The sequence below is a fragment of the Eulemur rufifrons genome, chromosome 27 (genome assembly GCF_041146395.1).
Source record: "Eulemur rufifrons isolate Redbay chromosome 27, OSU_ERuf_1, whole genome shotgun sequence".
Lineage (NCBI taxonomy): Eukaryota > Metazoa > Chordata > Mammalia > Primates > Lemuridae > Eulemur > Eulemur rufifrons.
In genome coordinates this window covers 23,538,931-23,558,673 of record NC_091009.1, presented here as the reverse complement: position 1 = coordinate 23,558,673, position 19,743 = coordinate 23,538,931, and the positions used below count along the sequence as shown (strand labels likewise).

At 37.5% G+C, this 19,743-nt stretch overlaps 1 protein-coding gene across 3 annotated transcripts in view; it reads left to right on the top strand.

Moving 5' to 3' along the window:
* DTL (denticleless E3 ubiquitin protein ligase homolog) overlaps window positions 1-19,527 on the top strand; it is a 47,470-nt gene extending 27,943 nt beyond the window's left edge. For all 3 annotated transcript variants that reach the window (XM_069459439.1, XM_069459438.1, XM_069459437.1), the window contains 4 exons: window positions 2,946-3,035; window positions 5,736-5,868; window positions 14,738-15,570; window positions 17,398-19,527. In XM_069459439.1, the coding sequence (XP_069315540.1) occupies window positions 2,946-3,035; window positions 5,736-5,868; window positions 14,738-15,570; window positions 17,398-17,496 (1,155 nt within the window). In that variant the 3' untranslated portion in view covers window positions 17,497-19,527. The remainder of the gene's footprint in view (window positions 1-2,945; window positions 3,036-5,735; window positions 5,869-14,737; window positions 15,571-17,397) is intronic.
* The last annotated feature ends 216 nt before the right edge of the window (window positions 19,528-19,743 follow it).

Sequence of the window (19,743 nt, the reverse complement as noted above, 5' to 3'; positions counted from 1 at the left end):
TTTTTATAATAATGAAGTATGGTAATAAATAAAAACTTAGTTGAATAAAAATAAAGGATTTAAAAGCCACCTGAGTTTCATTGGAGGAAATTAATCTTCTTTGAATTAGTCACCAAGTACTACACCCTAGGATAGTCCTAAACTGTCAAAACATAAAAGTTCACAAAAACTTGTTAGATGTTAGTTTCTCATTTTAGACCACAACTTGCCCTTTCCCCGACTTTTAAAAATTGAGATAGAATTAACCATTTTAGTCATTTTAACGTATACATTTCAGCCAGGTGCAGTGGCTCACACCTGTAGTCCTAGCACTTTGGGAGGAGGATTGTTTGAGCCCAGGAGTTCAAGACCAGCCTGGGCAGCATAGAGAGACCGTGTCTCTACAAAAAATAAATTAGCTGGGTATGGTGGCACATGCCTGTGGTCCCAGCTACTCGGGAGGATGGAGGAGCCCAGGAGGTCAAGAGCTGCAGCAAGCTATGATCTCACCAGAGTGAGACTATTTCCCCACAGACCCATCTCTTAAAAAAAAAAAAAAAAAGTGTTTATGAAGTATACAATTAAATGATTTTTAGTATAATCACAATGTTATGCAACTGTCACTACTATCTAATTCCCAAACATTTATCACACCAGAAAGAAATCCTCTTCAGTTTAACTATTACTCTCCCATTCCTCCTTGCCCCCCAAAACTGCTATAACCTACTGTCTCTATGGATTTGCCTATTCTGGACATTTCATATAAATGGAATCATACAATATGTGGCATTTTGTGTCTGACTTCTTTCACTTAGCATAATGCTATCAAGATTCATTCATATTGTAGCATGTATTGGTACTTCATTCCTTTTATGGCTGAATAATATTCCGTTGTATAAGTAGACCATATTTTGTTTATCCATTCATCAGTTGATGGACATTTGAATTATTTCCATTTTTTGACATTATGAATAAAGCTTCTATGAACATTTGTGTAAAAGTTCTTGTTTTAACATATGTTTTCAATTCTCCTGGGGGTATATACCTAAGAGTAGAATTGTTGGGTCATATAATTCTATGTTTAACTTTTTGAGGAAGCTTCTCCCCACTTTTGATAATTTGTAAAGTGGCTGGCTTATGGTATTCAATCAACAGATGCTGGCTTTTATTATCATTGTTATTAATACTTATTAAATTGTTAAAAGTTTTTGTGATGGATCTCTTTTTTCTCTGAGATCCTCTAGATAAATGCAAAAATGTACTTTCATTCTATTGGTATTTGGGGTTTTTTTTTGAAATTGATTTTAATTGTTGGTGTATACATTCAGGTTCTCCTAGGTGTTATGATACAGAAACTGAGGAAGGGGCAATATCATGAAATGAAAAGCTAGGGGCAACAAGCAAGCTGGTCAATGGAGAATAACGGCTTCTTACCAGGGATGCTCAAAAGGACATGAGGATTTCCTCCCCCTTTTAACTTGCTTCTATCTGTTTGGGTCTTGACTGAAGAGAAACTTAATAGACTGGCGCCATCCCAAATCCCATTTGGAGGGGTGTCGTCCAAATGGAGGAGGAAGGAGAATTTCTGTGACTACTGGGACAGTTAGAGACTATCTTAAAGGTCATTTCTAAAATACGTTACCTTGCGAAAGAATGAGTTATATTGTCTCTGTGGCATTGTAGGAGTAGGCAGTAAGTGAGATCTTTGTAGATGTGGATAAGGCTTCCTTTTCTGTTAATTCAGCAGGGCAAATTAGACTCTGCTCTTTGTCTTCTTTTGCTTTTTAAATTATTGCACGTGTGCCATTTAACCCAAGAGAAGAGTAGTAATAATTGAGTTGGATAACCTTGTGAATCAGTGTGGCAAATCTCTTAATTATAATCTGAGAAATCTATTAAGTTTACTTAGTCATTCTCACAAATATTCTTTCCAGAGTCACCTCCACTTGCTTCATACAAATGAGCCATGATTCAGAGCCTCAGGAAAATGAAAAGAGAATAACTTCTCTCATCCCCAATCTCCTTGTTCTTTTCAAACACACGTGCTAATAATAGTTATGGGAGTTTATACTCCTTATTGTGCTGATTAATTCCTATGGCCTGTGAAAGGGATTGACAGCTCTCCAATGAGCTGTATGATGCTGTCAAATGCATATTACTGGTGGCATCCAAAGGTGGGAAAATACAATTCTTAATCACCTGTGCAGCACAGCACAATGTGACCGTTCTTCATGCATTAAAATATACTAAAATGTGGTGAGACTTAATTGAAAATTCAAAATTTCTTTAAGCAAACTACCAAACTTTTGGAGGAAAAAATTTTTTCCCACAAAGGATACCAAAGTACCATGTAAAATATAGCTTATACTCCTTCAAAATGAAGGTTATCCAACTCAAAATGAAAGGATATAACTTTGGATTTTGGTAAGAGTCAGCGAGTCTTCTTTTGGAGGTAAGAGTCTGTTCTTGTCCCAAGAGAGCTGGTAGCATGTTTCAGATAGCTTCAGGATTCACAGTTAATTCACAGTTAGTGTTTCTGGAAGTAGCTAACTAGAGATCTGAAAATATCTAGGCTAAGTAAAAGCAGGACTAAGTTGTCCACTTGAAGTTTACTATCTGGCCGTTAAACTTAATCCTTCCAGAAAATTTACCAGCTAATGAGTAAGGGACAATGCCAGTCTTAAATATGTATAGCTGCCTAGTTCTAGGTGAAATAAGAATGGTTCTGGTGTCCAAGCTCATATTTTATTTACTTATTTTGGCTATTTTTATTGTGTTTTCTCAGATTAGTGACAGAAAAACTTCATTGCCCATTGGAACTCTTTTTTCTGAACTATAACTAGGCCAGCCTAGGGGCCTTTGGTAACAGCCCTAAAGCTCTTTAAGGCACAATGCTGGAGATTCAAAGTCTCTATCTGAGAGACCTAACGCTGTTCTGCTGACTTGTTCCTTTTTGATTGGACTAGGTCTCCACACCCTGGCATCCTCCTACTATGCTACTGGGTCATTCTCAAGAGGTCACGTCTGTATGCTGGTGTCCATCCGACTTCACAAAGGTTTGTAAATAAATCTCTATAGTTGGCTTAAAAGGTAGGTCAGTTTTGTAGGTTTGCCCAAGGTTAGTCTGAGTAATGTAGATGTTTATGTTTAAATAGAGATTTAAAAGATCTAGAGGCCATCAAGGATCTGTATCAGCATTACTCATACATACTCTGCTTTTCTCTACCAGTAGAGAAATGGTATCATGCAGTAAGGAATAAGGATGGATTTCTGGTTCCCTAGAGTCATTTCTTTCCTAAATAAACAATCTCAGGTGAAAACTAGTCTTTTTCATTTTCTAGTATTACCAATGTGGTTTATTAAAGGTAACATCTTGAATGCTCTTCACAGTCCAATTTGGGTTTTCAGATATGGCTGACAAAGTGGTTACTGTAAAGTCTTAACATGTTATGTTATCCATGGCCAAACCATGTAAGAAGTAAGTGTGAAATGTTTTAGACACTCTGGAAAGAAGAAAGTATGCCCACCTTTTAATTTTTTTATAGTGAATATACTATGTGATACTTAAAGAAACAAGAAACCCTAAAATATAGCAAGGCCAGAAACATAAACAAACTAACATGAATTTCATATAATAATGGCCTAAATTTTATTTACTCTTTCTCCCAACTCCCATTGCCTCTGGTCTTTGGGTTATTCTGGGTTCTACAGGAAATCTCACTTCTATGGAGGACTCCCCTTTCATGTATGACGTTTTGAGGTTTTGTTGCCTCTTGTTCCCATCTGTTTTTTATCTTCCAGAAACTTCTCATGGTCTGGTCTATTCATGGCATCCCTACTAGCTTCCAGTACTGCTGTGGATTTCTCTTTATTTTTATATCCCTGTTACCATTTCTGTGGTCAGCTTCATGGCAGACCTTTTTATTTAAAAAAAAAAAAAAAAAGATTAATTACCCATAATTACATGCCAATTACTTTTTTTCTCTCTGAGATTCCTTGTAATTTCCACTGAAATATCAGCTTTTAACATGGAGTATTGTTTCTTTGTGGAACTTACTAAGATAAATGATTTTTAATATTCAATTAATTTATCTTTTTTCAACCATCATATATTATCCTTATCTCTATGCATTTCAACTATCATATATTAATTATCCTTATTTCCTGTAAGAAAAGACTCAAAGAAAATGGCAGGCCTATTTAACTATATTAATCTGGTGACCACCTTTTTAGAAGTCTCTTAAAAATAACTTTGTCCCAGGCCAGGTATGATGGCTCATTCCTCTAATCCCTGTACTCTGGGAGACTGAGGTGGGAGGATCCCTTGAGGCCAAGAGTTTGACACCAAGCCTGGGCAAAATAGGGAGACCACATCTCTATTTAAAAGAAAAAAAAAGGGGCCAGGCATAGTGGTGGGTACCTGTAGTCCCAGCTACTTGGGAGGCTGAGGTGGGAGGATCACTTGAACCCAGGAATTTAAGGCTGTTGTGAGCTATGATGATGCCACTGCACTCTAGTATAGATGACATTGTGAGACCCTGTCTCAAAGAAAAAGTAATAATAATAATTTTATCCCAAGCCTAGAATTAAGGAGGTAGAATATGGTTTTTCTTGTTGTTCTTTAAAAAGTCTGACTTTTGGAATAGGAGAAAGCTAGGTTTAAATTCTAGCTCTACCATTTAATTGTGGTGACTTTGGGCAAATAACTTTATCCCCATTTTTCAGATGGGAGTATTTTGAGTACAATCCTTTTTATATTGTTAGAATTAAATAAGATAATGTAAATTACCAGATAACATAGTAGGTGCTCTGTAAATAATAACTATTAGTAGACTATAGCGTGACCATGGGATTCCAAGCATTTCATGTTCAGCAGTTAAATATGTGTATCTTCTTTTGGCCTCCCAGTAAGGAAAGGAAAAAGCTGCCAGTCTCTTGGGGGCCAAGACTTAAGAGAACGTGTATTCTTTTTTCTCTCTCTTTAGTGACTGAAATAGAGAAATTATATAAACAAATGCTGGGGAACAGTTCTGGTACCAGTGGCCATTTGCCACAAGCTCTTCAAGCAGGACTTTCTCTGCCATAAAAGGCTTGAGACCAAGATCAGGAATGGTCAGATATTTTTAAAGGGGCAAAGGTTATTTTTAACTCCTTTTAGCCTAGTGAATTTGTTGTTTTCCCAGATTGCTCCTTTACCTATCTGAAAAAGAATCTCAAAAGGAATGGTTCCATTCTACTTGTCACGACCTACTAGAGTCATGGTCTAAGACTGATCTTGCAGAGGATTTTAGCAGTGCAGCAGAACATGTGGTATTCGGAAGATAGTTGTAGAAATTGAATGCTGGTGATATATACTGATCATTTAACAGAACGAAAGTAAAAAAGATATCTTAATTACATGTTTTGTATTTATATAGATGGTGATAAAGAGAATGGCTTGCCTAACTTCTTGAAAGAACAAAATGAAATGAGCTTAGTTTTATAGTAGAACTTTAGGTAAGAAATTACTGGTATCAAATGACATATCAGCAAAATGTATGCAAGGAAGAAACTAGAGAGTCACCTTCATTGGAACTCTGGAATGATTCCTGAAAGCAAGGAATGAAAATACATGATCTTTCAGACATCATTTTCTGTATCCTGTTATATCAGAAAAAAATAATTCTCCAGTCACGAGCCCTTAAGACACATCTATTTTTTGCTTTGTTGTAATTCTTTGATTGAAATTTCTTAACTCCCTTCCTGGCTCTCCTCAGATTGCTACCTGTTCTGATGATAATACACTAAAAATATGGCGCTTGAATAGAGGCATAGAGGAAAAACCAGGAGATAAACTTTCCACAGTGGGTTGGGCCTCTCAGAAGAAAAAAGAAGCAAGAGCCGGCCTAGGTAAGGATATCATGCACTTTCTAAGTTTTTTATGGTTTGACTAGTTTAGTCCTACAGTATAGAGTGGTAAACTAGACTTGATCTTGTTTTGGTATGTGCTTAAAGAAAAGTACCATTTTCTTGGCATTCATTCTTTTTGATAAGTATTTCCTGAGCACTACTCTGTTTATCTACATAAGACATTGGAATATAGTACTGGATACATTCAACAAATACTACCTGAACAACCAGTATGTGGTAGGCACTGCTCTTAGTTGCTGAAGATTCAGCAATGAACAAAAGAATCAAAAATCCCAAAGATGTAAATAGAGCTTACATATTAGTATGAGAAGCAATAAACAAGATAAAGAAGTAAAATATGTACTGTGTCAAATAAAAATAAGTGCTTATGAACAAAGGAAAACAGGAAAGGGGGAATGGCAAAGTGTACTGTTGAAATTTTATATTAGATGGCCAAGGAGACCTCGATAAAGAGATGACATTTGAGTAAAGAACGTGAAGTGGTAAGCCATGTGAATATTTTGGAGAAGAATCTTATAAGCAGACAAAATAGCAAATGCAGAGGCCCTCAAGTAGGGGCAGGCCTGGCATATTTTCCGTTCCTCAAGGAGGCCAACATGCCTGTAGCTCCTATGGCCAGAGCGGGCAAAGGAGAGGGAGGAGAATAGCAGTAGAAAATAAGTTCTTTTGGGACTTTGCCTTTTGATCTGGAGGGTTTTGAGCAGAAGAATATCATGATCTGACTTTTAACTTGATCATTCTTGCTCCTGTGCTGAGAATAAATTGTAAGTGGATCAGGGTAAAAGCAGGACACCAATTTTAAAAGCCATTGAAATAATCCAGGAAGTGATGATGGTGACTTGGAACGGAGTAGTAACAGAAGATATGATAAGAAGTCATCAAGTTCTGTATTTATTTATAAGATAAAACCAACAGAATATGCTGAGGGATCAGCTGTGGGGATAAAATGGAGTTATCATGATTTGAAAGTTTTTGCTTGAGAATCTAGAAGGATGGCATTTCATTAACTTAGGAATCCCTGCAGGAGAAGCAGGTTTGGGAGGGAACAGCTGGAGTTCCATTTGGATATATTGTTTGACATGATTATTAGACATCCAGATGGAGATGTCAGGGAGGCATTTAGATGTTTAATTCTGCAATTCAGGGCTAGGGTTGTAAATTTGATTCAAAATCACATAGGTGAAGGTAGCAGTAGATAGAAAAGAGAATAGGTCTGGGGTCTGAAACTTGGGGCTCCCCAATGTTTAGAGGTTGGGGAGGCGACAAATACCATTAAGCAGGCACAACTAGAGAAGTAAGAGGAAAAAGTAGGGAAGCATTATGTCCTGGAAGCCAAGTAAATAAAGGAGAAGAGAGGTATGAATTTGATCTGATATTTCTGGCATATCAAATATAATAAGATGAGGCCTAAAAACTGACCTTTGGATTAGGCAAGTGAGCATTCAGTATAGTTGTGTGTTTGCTTTGCAAGTTATGGATACACTCTAGGTAGAGAGTTGGGTTTAACCAGGGTTGTGGTTTAGCAAAGCAAGTGAAGAAGTGAGCAGTGAAGTTGAGGGTGCTTGCAAGAGGATAATTATAATTGGCTGTAGGATTTAACTTAGGTAAGGAGGGAAGTGAGGACACAGTGGAGCTGAGAGATAGTGCAAAAGTGGTACTATCAGTGGATCGAGGGCCCCCTGGGAATAAAAGATTGTTGGAATTGGAGTGCTAAACAGTGCTGAGAACGTAGGTGGTGAACAGAATGGGATAATTGAAATTAAGATAATGGAAGACTTCCAGGTATTGGCAATAACAAGGTAAAGGAATAAGTGGCTTAGGTGAATGAAGGGACAAGGTTATTGTAGTAGAAGGTCAAGAAACTGAGAAACCAAAGTATTGGAAAGATCGTATATGTGGATCTTCACAAGTTGACGGGGATCGGGTTCAAGAGAGTAACAGTGAACTAAGAGCAAAAATCTTCAAGCACGTTATAATAGATGTAGTCATAAGTTTGAAGTTTAAGCTTAAAGATTCATTTTACTTTAGCCATCAAAGACTAAGGTAAGTGGCGGTTGACAGTGAGACAGGGAGGATATATGCTCATCTTTCCAAAGACTTATTTAGTTGCTTCTAAGATGCAGAGCTAGACTTCAGAGGGGTCTTTTGTTCTAAGTCTACTTTCTGTAAAGTCTTTGATGATACTGCCTTATTTGTTTTTTATTTTTTGCTTTCTTTCAAAATTTTCCATTTTTATTTTATTAGTGTTACAGTTTAATAAGTCAACTAGTTCTACGGGGGTGAATAAGATAAACAGCCGTCGCCAGACACTCTGCCCTACAGTTTCCCCTTCCCAGAGGAAGCCACTTTCAAATCTTTCAGTTGATTCTTTGATATGTATGTCTGTACCTTTAAATAATATTGCACATTTCTATTTCTTTACTTTTTGCAGTTTTCAGCTTTATCTATTGACTTCTTTCCTTTGTGAGATGAGAATTTAGCTGTCTTTCCTGTTTCTCATCATTAGCAAACGTGTGCACTGCCTATGTTCCTCATCCAGGGTCATGATTTTGGTTATATCAAGATACAGTTCAGTGGTTTTTAGTATACAGTTGTCCCTCAATATCCGTGGGTCCAGGACCCCCCTGCAGATGCCAAAATCCACAGATGCTGAAGTCCCTTATATAAAATGGCATAGTATTTGCATATAACCTGTATACATCCTTCTGTATACTTTAAATCATCTCTAGCTTACTTATAATACCTAATATAATGTAAATGCTATGTAAATAGTTGTTATGCTGTATTGTTTAGGGAATAATGACCAAAAAAAAAAGTCTGTACATGTTCAATACAGACACAACAATATTTTTGGTTTTGGGTTTTTTTGAGACAGGGTCTCACTGTTTCCCCAAGCTAGAGTGCAGTGGTTTCATCATAGCTCACTGCAGCCTCAGACTTGTGGACTCAAGGAATGTTCCTGCCCCAGCCTCCCGAGTAGCAGGGACTACAGGCACATGCCACCACACCTGGCTAATTTTTCTATTTTTGTAGAGATGGGATCTTGCTCTCTTGCTCAGGCTGGTCTCAAACTCCTCTTCTGACCTCAAGCAATCCTTCTGCCTCAGCCTCCCAAAGTGCTAGGATTACAAGCATGAGCCACCGTGCCTGCCCCCTTTTTTTTTTTTTTTTAATATTTTTCATTTGTGATTGATTGAATCCATGGTTGTGGAACTGAGGATATGGAACTCAGGATACAGAGGGTCGACTATATTTAGAGTTGTGTAGTCATTAACAGTCTAATTCTAGAGTATTTTCAACACCAAAATGAGGGCTCCAATTTCTCCATATACTTGCCAAGACTTATTATTGTCTTTTTCATTATACCTATCCTATTGGGTGTGAATTGGTATCCCATTGTGGTTTGATTTGTATTTTCCTGATGGCCAGTGATGTTGAGCATATTTTCATGTGCTTATTGACTGTTTACGTATTTTCTTTGGTAAAATGTCTATGCAAATCTTTTGCCCATATTTTAATTGGGTTATTTGTCTCATATTATTGAGTTGTAAGCATTCTTTATATATTCTGAACATAAGTGCTTTGTCATATAATGATTTGCAAATATTTTCTCTTATTCTGTGGGTTGTCTTTTTACTTTCTTGATGGTGTCCCTTGACACACAAAACTATAATTTTGAGGAAGTCTACTTTATCTATTTTTTCTTTTGTCATTTGTGCTTTCTATGTTCTATCAAGGAAACCATTGCCTATCCCAAGGTCACAAAGATTTACTCCCATGTTTTCTTCTAGAGGTTTTTTGGTTTTAGGTCTGTTACTCATTTTGAGTTTATTTTTGTGTATGGTGTGAGGTAGATATTCAAATTAATTTCTCACATGTGGATAAAGAGACTATTCTTTATCCCATTGAATTGTCTGAGCACCTTTGCCAAAAATAAATGGACAATAAATATGAGGGTTTATTTCTGGACTTTCAGTTCTATTCCATTGATCTATATGTCTGCCCTTACACTAGTTCTGCATTGCCTTGATTTTTTTTTTCATTGCCTTGATTATTATAGCTTTGTAGTAGGTTTTGAGATCTGGAAGTCTGAGAACTTCAATTTTCTTTTTCTTTTTCAAGATTGTTTTGACTATTCTGGGTCTCTTTTATACAAATTTTAGGATCAGCTTGTCAATTTCTGCAAAATAGCTAGGGCGGATTATCTCATTTAATTCCCAAAATAACTGAAAACTGAAGGTCAAGGAGGTTAAACTTGTCTAAGATCACACAGCTGTGGAGTTGTAGTAGAACCAGAGTTCGAACCCTTGCAGTCTGATTCTAGAGCACATGCTCGGAAATACACTGCCTCTGTTAGAACCTAAGAGAGCAAAGCAAAGTTCAAGTTGAGACCAGATTGGGAGTTATGCCTAGATTTCTCCATTTCTGGGTAATGCTAGGGTTACTCTGAAGAGCACGGCAGAGCAATAACCTGATGTGAGTGCGAAAGGTTGACACACTGGCCATTCGATCCTCTAAGCCAGCTTCCAGCCACAGATTGGCTGCTGCTAACCACATTGCTACTTTGAAAATTATCTTCTTTTGCTTTCTCAAGCTTCTAATTGCCACTGCAACCCTTCATTGCTGTCCTGGACTGCATATCTTCTCTCCGGCCCTTTTAATGCATTAACTGGAAGTGTTTAAGTGCCAAGACACAGCCTCTTTTCCCTCTGCCCTACTTTTCCTAGCCAGTACCTGCTCTGTTACTTACTATTCTTTCACTGTGTTTCAGCCAGAGATCCCATAGCACTGTTGAGGCCAATGGTTCTCAATCGTGGCTGTGCATCAGAACCACTTGCGGAGCTTTTTAACTTTGTGTGTGATTCAGTAGGTCTGGGGTGGAAGCCAAGCACCTGTATTTTTATAAAGCCCCAGGTAAGTCTTTTATGCAGCCAGGATTGAGAGCCTCTGGTTTAGGCATTACTGAGTGACAATGATGATTATCTTTACCTTAAAGAGAAGGAAACCTTACCTGTTCTATTTCAGGTGCTTGCTGCAGTCTCACAAGTCAGCAGGATAATTATAGAGTCCATTTTCTGATTCCTAGAACCTCACCCTTATCCTTCTCAGCAGTAATGAAATTTAACAAACAAACATTTGTCTTAGCGTATAAACAAAGGGCTCTGAGAACCCACTTCCTCTGGAAGAGGGAAGCTCTGTTGGAGAAGAGGAAAGAAGTTTGTGAACGCTTTACAATGAAGTTAACACTGTCATCAGAGCCTTGAAACATGAGAAGAATTTTTGCCTGGCAAAGAAGGGGCTGACTTGGCAAGAAAACCACATGAACAAAGACAGAGATGTGACAGTGCACAGCTTGCTCAGGAAGCAATGAGTGGTCTCCTGTAACAGGGTTCTAAAGTAGCATAGCATGTGATAAGACTAAAAAGGTAGGGTGAGGCCAGATGGCAAACCTTTGTGTAGAAAGAAGCTACAAGTTGACTGATTATCAGTAAACTCTCTCTAATTCTTCATAGGAACTGACTTTCAGGAAGTCTTTAGGGCAATAACCCAGTCTATGCTACCCTATCTTCAGATTTCATCCATCATAGGATCAAGAAGCGTTGATCCACTTAAACAGATGAAGTACTACATGGCATGCCATATTTAAATTTATAGGCCAATATAATGGCATACTGTGCAGCTATTAAAAAGAATACAGAGCATCTATGTGTGACTTATATGAAAAGATACAGAGAAAAAAATACAAGTGCAAGTTGCAGAACATGTACCTATATATAATATAATCCATTCGTGTTTTAGGTTTTTTTAAGGTATGCTATACCTATACCTTTGTATGTGCTCATAGGTACATAGAAGTTTGTGGAATGCACAGGAACATAAGAGTGAAATCAGAAGATTGAAAAGAAGAATTTTTACTTTTCACCTTCTTCCTCTCTGTACTGTTTGAACTTTTTTACCATGAAATTTCACTACTTTTATAACCTAATTACTGTTTAAAAGACAAATTTAAATTTGACCCAAAGTTTTGCTAATCTTCAAAGTTAACAAAATCTTTTTGACCCCGATGGTCTGCCCCCTCCTCCAGCATAACATCCTGAAGGAAGAGGAAATGCCCCAACTTTCCAACACATCAGACAGATTTCCTGCAGAACTTTCATAAATACTTTCAATGTGTGCCATGCAAGTATCAGAAACCTAGATGCCCAATCTGTCCCAGGCCCAGCTCTTCCCTCTCCACTATTCCTGCCTTAGAATCAGCATAGTGTAAGACCTGTGCTATTTTAGGACTTTCTGCCCTAAATGTACACTTCAACCCACTTAAATGGAAAAAATGACTATGTGCGGTGACTGTTGACCTGTACTGACGAGTGCAGCAAATGAAAACTTCGTTTCCTCCTGAAATAACTGTTATCTAGCTCTAGAGCATGAGTGTGAGAACTTAAACCAGAGGCTCCATGGATAGGTCCCTGTTACTGAGTCCTTTCCATAGCACATATGGCAAAATGGGGTTTTCAATAATGATCTTTATTGAAGGAGCAGTATCACTTTGGCTGGTTCTAAACATGGTTGATGAGAAAAGTTTAGGCAGAAGCCAATTTGTAGGACTTCTCTGTCTCAAGACAAGACTGCTTTAGTAGTGAAAAGCACAGTAAAAAGGACAGAATAATTAACTGACTAAAGTTAGTACTTGCAAATCTTTATTCCTGCTAAAAGAGAGATTGCACTTTTATATCAGCCCATCCTAAATTTAGTTGCATATAAATGCAATTTAATAATTAAACTAAAGCAAATATCAGAGTTACAATTCAAAGACTTTGTGACTGAGAAATAAATAAGTGCCCTTTCTTGTTATTTGAAGACAGGAACGCTGTCTCAGAAATCTAGAAAGCTCAGAAGGAAAATGAGAAAATGTAGTATTGTCGGTGGAGGGGCCTGAGATGGAAGAACCATGAAGTTTATAAGAATTTGCCTGAAGTACTTGCTATTGTATAAACAAAGGGACAAGTACTCATAGAGAAGAGTCTTGTCTACTAAGTTTGATTTGCTTTACAGAGAGCAAGCATTGATATTCTGAACGTTCTTTGGCATTCTTTGTCTTGTGGAAAGTAGTAGTCATTTGTAAAATAAGGTGGGGAGCCATGTGATGTCTGATAAACTTGAGAACTAAAATTGTGGAATTATTTCTTGTGGAGATAAAAAACTATCTCCATTTAACAGATAAAGACTGTGAGTCCAAGGAAATGAAGGATTGTGCCTTGTTCACGTAGTAAGTTTTAGACCTGTGTGTTCCTGTCTGAGACCCCTTATGCTAATGGCAGCATCACTTATAAAACTGAAATATCAACAGCCTAACTGTCTTACTGTAATGAGGGTTTGTTATATAAATATGTTGTGGAATACTATACTTACATACTAATAATACTTTATAGCTATTAAAAATGATAATATAAATCTGAATTAATGTGGGAAATGTTCATAATATATTAAGAAGCACATTATTCCTAATTAAAAATGGACAAAGGACCCAAATAGACATTTCTCACAAGAAGACATACAGATAGATGGCCAACAGGTACATGAAAACTGCTCAACATCACTAATCAAGGAAATGCAAATGAAAACCACAATGACATATCACCTCACACCTGTCAGAATAGCTTTTATCAAAAAGGCAAAAGGTAATATGTTTTGGAAAGGATATGGAAAAAAGGGAACCCCTCTGTACACTGTTGGTGGGAATGTAAGTTAGTACAGCTGTTATGGAAAACAGTATGGAGGTTTCTCAAAAAATTAAAAATAGAACCACTATGTGACCCAGCAATTCCACTCTGGGGTATATTTCCAAAGAAATGGTAGTAGTATGTGGAAGAGATATCTCCACTCCCATGTTCACTGCAGCATTATTCACAACAGACAAGGTATGGAATCAACCTAAGTATCTATCAATGGATGAATAAAAAGTATGTGATACGCAGTAGAATACTATTTGGCTTTAAAAAGGAAATGCTATCATTTGCAACAACATGAACCTGGAGGACATTATGCTGAGAGAAATAGGCCAGACACAGAAAGACAAATACTGCATAATCTCACTTATATGTGGAATCTAAAAAGTTGAACTCATAAAAGCAGAGAGTGGAATTGCAAGGGGGTGGGGGTGGGGAGATGTCGGTCAAAGGGTAAAAAGTTTCAAATAGAAAGGAGGGATTCGTTCTGGGGTCTGTTGTACAGCAATGGCAACTACGGTTAGTAAAGTACTGTGTACTTGAAAATTACTAAGAGTAGACTTTAAATGTTCTCACCACAAAAAAATAAGTGAGGTATTGTCTTAGGTGTGTCCTTAAAAAGAAAAAAAAAAGTGAGGTGATGGATATATTAATTAGTTTGATTTAATCATTCCACAATGTATGCATATATCAAAACATTACATTGCGCCCCATAAATATATACAATAAAAAGTTTTTTGAGATTAAGAAAAGGTTACTAAATAGTATATATGTTGTCTCATTTTTGTGTAGAAAAAATTTGAAGTGTATGATACATAGCACATGCACAAATATAGAAAAATGCTAAAAGTGCTCTACCTGGGTGTCTTAAAATCTTTATATTTTTATGTATTTTCTAGATTTTTACAAGCACATGTTTTACAGTGGGCTAGTGGGAGGCTGGCAGTTAGGAAAGGGAAAGGAAAATGCTAAAAGGGTGTAGTAGGAATCAAATGATTTATATAATGTACTTACAAATTGGCCCTTGAATTATTAAGTTAGCTGTGATTTTCCTTGATGAGAATTTAGGCACTTTCTATGGTTTTCACTTCTGATTTTCACGATCCTCTCTTCTTTTTCAGTAACAGTAACGAGCAGCCAGAGTACTCCTGCCAAAGCCCCCAGGGTAAAGAGCAGTCCATCCATTTCTTCCCCATCATCCGCAGCTTGCACTCCAGGGTGTGCTGGAGACCTCCCTCTTCCTTCAAATACTCCCACATTCTCTATTAAAACCCCTCCTGCCAAGGCCCGGTCTCCCATCAGCAGAAGAGGCTCTGTCTCCTCTGTCTCTCCCAAGCCACCCTCATCTTTCAAGATGTCAATTAAAAACTGGGTGACCCGAACACCGTCCTCGTCACCACCCATCACTCCACCTGCTTCTGAGACCAAGATCGCGTCTCCAAGAAAAGCCCTTATTCCTGTGAGCCAGAAGTCATCCCAAGCAGAGGCTTGCTCCGAGTCTAGAAATAGAGTAAAGAGGAGGCTAGACTCAAGCTGTCTAGAGAGTGTGAAACAAAAGTGTGTGAAGAGTTGCAACTGTGTGACTGAGCTTGATGGCCAAGTTGAAAATCTTCATTTGGATCTGTGCTGCCTAGCTGGGAACCAGGAAGAGCTTAGTAAGGACTCTCTAGGTCCTACCAAATCAAGTAAGATTGAAGGAGCTAGTACAAGTATCTCAGAGCCTCCTTCTCCTATCAGTCCCTATACTTCAGAAAGCTGTGGAACTCTACCTCTTCCTCTGAGACCTTGCGGAGAAGGGTCCGAAGTGGTAGGTAAAGAGAATAGCTCCCCAGAAAATAAAAACTGGTTGTTGGCCATGGCAGCCAAACGGAAGGCTGAAAATTCATCTCCACGAAGTCCAACCTCCCAGACACCCAATTCCAGGAGACAGAGTGGAAAGTCGTCACCAGGCCCGGTAAGTCGGCAGCAGAGGGAGGATACATTTCCTAACTTGAGGGGGGCTGGGGGGAAGATACTGTATCTAACTTGAAGGGGGCCAGACACAGATCTCGTCTCAAGACAGAATGCTTTATTAAAAAAAAAAAAAAGTAAATCTATTTATTCCTAGGGTTGCCAAATTTAGCATATAAAAAATACAGGACAAATTTTGCATGGGACATATTTTTACTAAATGTTTTTCATACTAAAAAAATTATTTGTTGTTTGTCTGAAATTCAAATGTAACTGGGCGTGCTCTGTTTTATCTGGCAACCCTATTTACTCCCATTAAAATCCCTCCTGCCAAGGTCCATATTCCTCAGCCCTGTTGCCTGATTTGCCGATGCCTTCTTCATGCTCTAGGATATAAATTCAAAAATATCTCCCCTCTCCTGTTAGACAGTATGCCATCCTCTTTTTATAGATAAAGCTGTTGTTCATGGGAAAGTTGCCAATATCCAGAAGTAGATTTCCAGTTTGTAATTACATTTTATGATTATTTAAAATACAGTGAAAAACTTAGAGACTTACAAAACAATTTAAATGCAGAATCCTTCTAGATTTTTATGACTTCTCCCCAGTCTTTTATAGTCATCTTGCCCACACCAATGTTTTTGGCACCTATATCTAATCTACTCTTTTAAACATTCAGTGTAGTTTCACTTATTTTTTTAGGACTCATATTTCATTGGTTGACATAATATTTAAATTAGATAATGTCAATAACAGATATTGCTGGCAGAAATAGGTCTGTGAACCTTGAAAAGCATATGACTCATTACCATGGTGGAGGCAGAAGTAGCTGTAAGCATTGGGTGAGCTATGGACACCAGTCAGAGGGAATAGGAAGCTTCTGTTGTTTACAGGTTAAGGGAGGTGGGCTAAGGACGTTTCCACTGTACTTCACTGTAGCCCTTGTTCTGCGTTATGGAGATGGTGGTAGGATGAATGAAATCCAATCGAGAATCATGATCAGCAACGTCTGCCCTTTTAACCAGGGAGAGGCTGGGGTAACCTTAGGCCAGTTCTAGTTTAATAAGTGTTCATTTCCCCAAGTCCTGCTCTTGCGAAGGCCTATCCCATAATTTTAGAAAAAGACTATTAATAGAAATATTTTAAAGACTATTTAGTACACAAACTCCAACCAAGACTTTGCTACAGAAAATTTAAAAAAAAAAAAAAGGAAGAAAAAGCTAAAAGGACTCTTTCCTTTCTTTTCTCAAAATTATGACTGTTGTTTGCCCCTAACCAAAATCCCTATTTTTTTCAGGGGGACTGGTCTCAACTGTGTTAGCAGAAAAATAATTTCAATGAAAAATTATTTCCACTAATATGCAAATCTTAAAAGCTTTAAAAATAGGAATAGTGTGCTGATCTTAATTTCTTTGAAGCTAAAGTTTTTAAAAATTGTTTTTCTTTATCTATATGACAATATAGACCTTCAGAAGAGTGTAGCAGCCACTACTTGAATACCTATCTTGTTTATAAATTGGGGAGGCTGACTTATTTATTTCAAAGAGGATGGTAATTATTATAACCTCTGGTTCCTAGTAAGAGGCTTAACTGGTTAATATTTTCTATTCACATGAAAACTCTGTCTTCCTTCCTTGCATACCATCTATTAAATTTTTTACCATACAACAGCCAAAGAGACATTACTGCTAAAATATTGAGGACTGAAAGCTGGCTGACTAATCAAATTTCTAGGCAACCTAACTTAAGGTACCCCTTAGTAATAACTTGCTGAGGTAACAGCCGAACTTTATCTTAGGAGATCTCTGAAATCTAAACTTTCTTCTTCTAGGTCACCATTACACCCAGCTCCATGAGGAAAATCTGTACATACTTCCATAGAAAGTCCCAAGATGACTTCTGTAGTCCTGAACACTCAACGGAATTGTAGATTCTAATCTGAGTGTGAGTTAACTGAACTTTGGTCCACTTAAACAGGATGAAGAATACAACAGAATGACTCTGTAAGTCTGGTCTTTAAGAAACCTGCCGTCTTTTCATTTTTAAAGAAACTCCTTTCAACTCTGAAATGCGCCTAGTCTGGTGCTGCTACCGTAGTGTATACACAGCTTCCCAAGGATGAATGCTGTTTAAATTCCATAAAGTAAATTTGTCACTCTGTAGCATTTTGAATAAATAGCCTTCACTTTTTAAATTATGCATCTTCTCTACAATAATGACATCCCACCTCATGGAGGCAAAAAATAAGACATAAATTATCCTGAAACTTTCTATGCTCAGTGGAAAGTATCTACCAGCCAAAGCAGGAGGCCTACCTATGAAGGCTGACGGCTGAAGAAATCCACTGCTGAAGACTCCTGGTTCTGTTCTGCCTCAAACAAGCATAATTTCATATGAAATACATAATCTTTTCACTACATTTTTGTGGGGTTTTTTAAAATATGTGTAAAAATGTGATGTTCAGATAAGTACATTTATATCAGTTCAGTGTTAAAATACAGTGTGAGTTAAAGTCATCTTTATTTTAAATGCAGCGATAAATGTCAACTCTTTGGAGAAACTAGGAGAACAACAAAAGAAAGCTGTATTTATCTTCTTCCCCTCACATATATCTCCCATATAAGCTTTAAGGTCCCCATATTTTCACCAAGCAATCCACTACGTTGCCAACCCAACATCACTTCCTACGGGAGGTTACGATTTTTGCCATTTGCTAGAAGATGTTTTATAAAATCAATAGTCATACACTGAAACTGGGGTTTGAATTCAGGTACAGTCCCCAGTTCTCTAGGTGCTGTAACATTTTTAAAAACAAGTCATCGGATTTTAAGAAAAGTGTAATGATTTCTTACTAATATTTTTATAAAAGAAGATAGCTCTGAACTGAAAGTCCAGAACCTGAAAAATAAAGCTTGGCTTTCTCTTCATATACATCAAAAGCAATAGCCTTCTAGTATAGCCCTGAGCCAAAAAGTAATGGAATTTTCTCTAGATATTTAATACAAAAAGTGTACAGCCTGAGTCTAAATAATGTGCAAAATATTTTAAACATCCCTCCCCTTAATTGATGTATTAGTGATCTTGAAATGAACCATTGTTTTATGTTCTTCACCTTTGTAACCTCATGGAAAGCAGCTTTATGTACTTTCTATGTACTTGGAAGAGAGTCCCCGTCCCGCAATCACGGAACTTGATTTGTTCTATCATATCCCTGGGACTGTGAAGACTATTTCTATTTTTGTCATGATTTTTAAATGTATCCGTAATGAAAACTCTTTAATTCCTTTGATCTTACAAGTTAAGCTGTAACAACCAAAACTGCATAGGTCAAGTAAGCTTGGGTTCTCTGTGGTTTTATCCAGGGAGAAAAATAAATAAAGGAAAGCCATACAATTGCTGTGATCACAACCAAGCACACCATAGCCTTAACCGAATATTTAAGAAATCTACTTATATTTGGTGTTTGCTGAGTGTTGGGCCGTGGGGAGGTGTTATGACCAATACCTGCAAATAATGCCATCCCTCTCGCTTTAAAAGTCAGTATGGAAAAAAATCCACGAAAAGGATCAATAAAGTAGATGATCTTGTGTGTGTCCTTGCACACCTGGCAGCACTACTGAGTGAAGTCGGGGTAAATGAGGCTGTCAGAAACTGCCGAGCATCTACTGGCTGTAGCATGTCTACCGTACCTTAAATGGGTGCCACAGGTCACATGTAATGAGATAATAATTATCCCTGCCTGTGTTGGTGTCAGACTCTGAGCTGATCCTGAAGAATAAAGCCTTTTACTTTATCTGATGTCCTTTTCTGAGCTTTTGCCTTAACCTAGACGCAGTCAACACAACAGAACTATAGTAGTACTCCCTAATCCCTTCTGTTTGTTCATTGAATAAAGTTTATTTATTCCCAAGGTTATAATCGAGTTGAAGCCTAAGGTTTTAATGAAATACATCTTGCTTGGTTAGACCTCGAATGTTTAAGGTGGATTACTTGTTGAAGGAGGTTGGAGTGATGTGGTTCTTTTTCTAAACAAGTGTTTCCAGCCCAAACTTTTCCATTTGAATACATTCCAAGCATTATTGCTACAATGCTAAATTAGAGTTTCCTTTTGGCTGTTTCAACACAGGACCTTAATTTACTTTTGTGAAGGTTGACCAGTCCTTTAAAATGTCTCTTT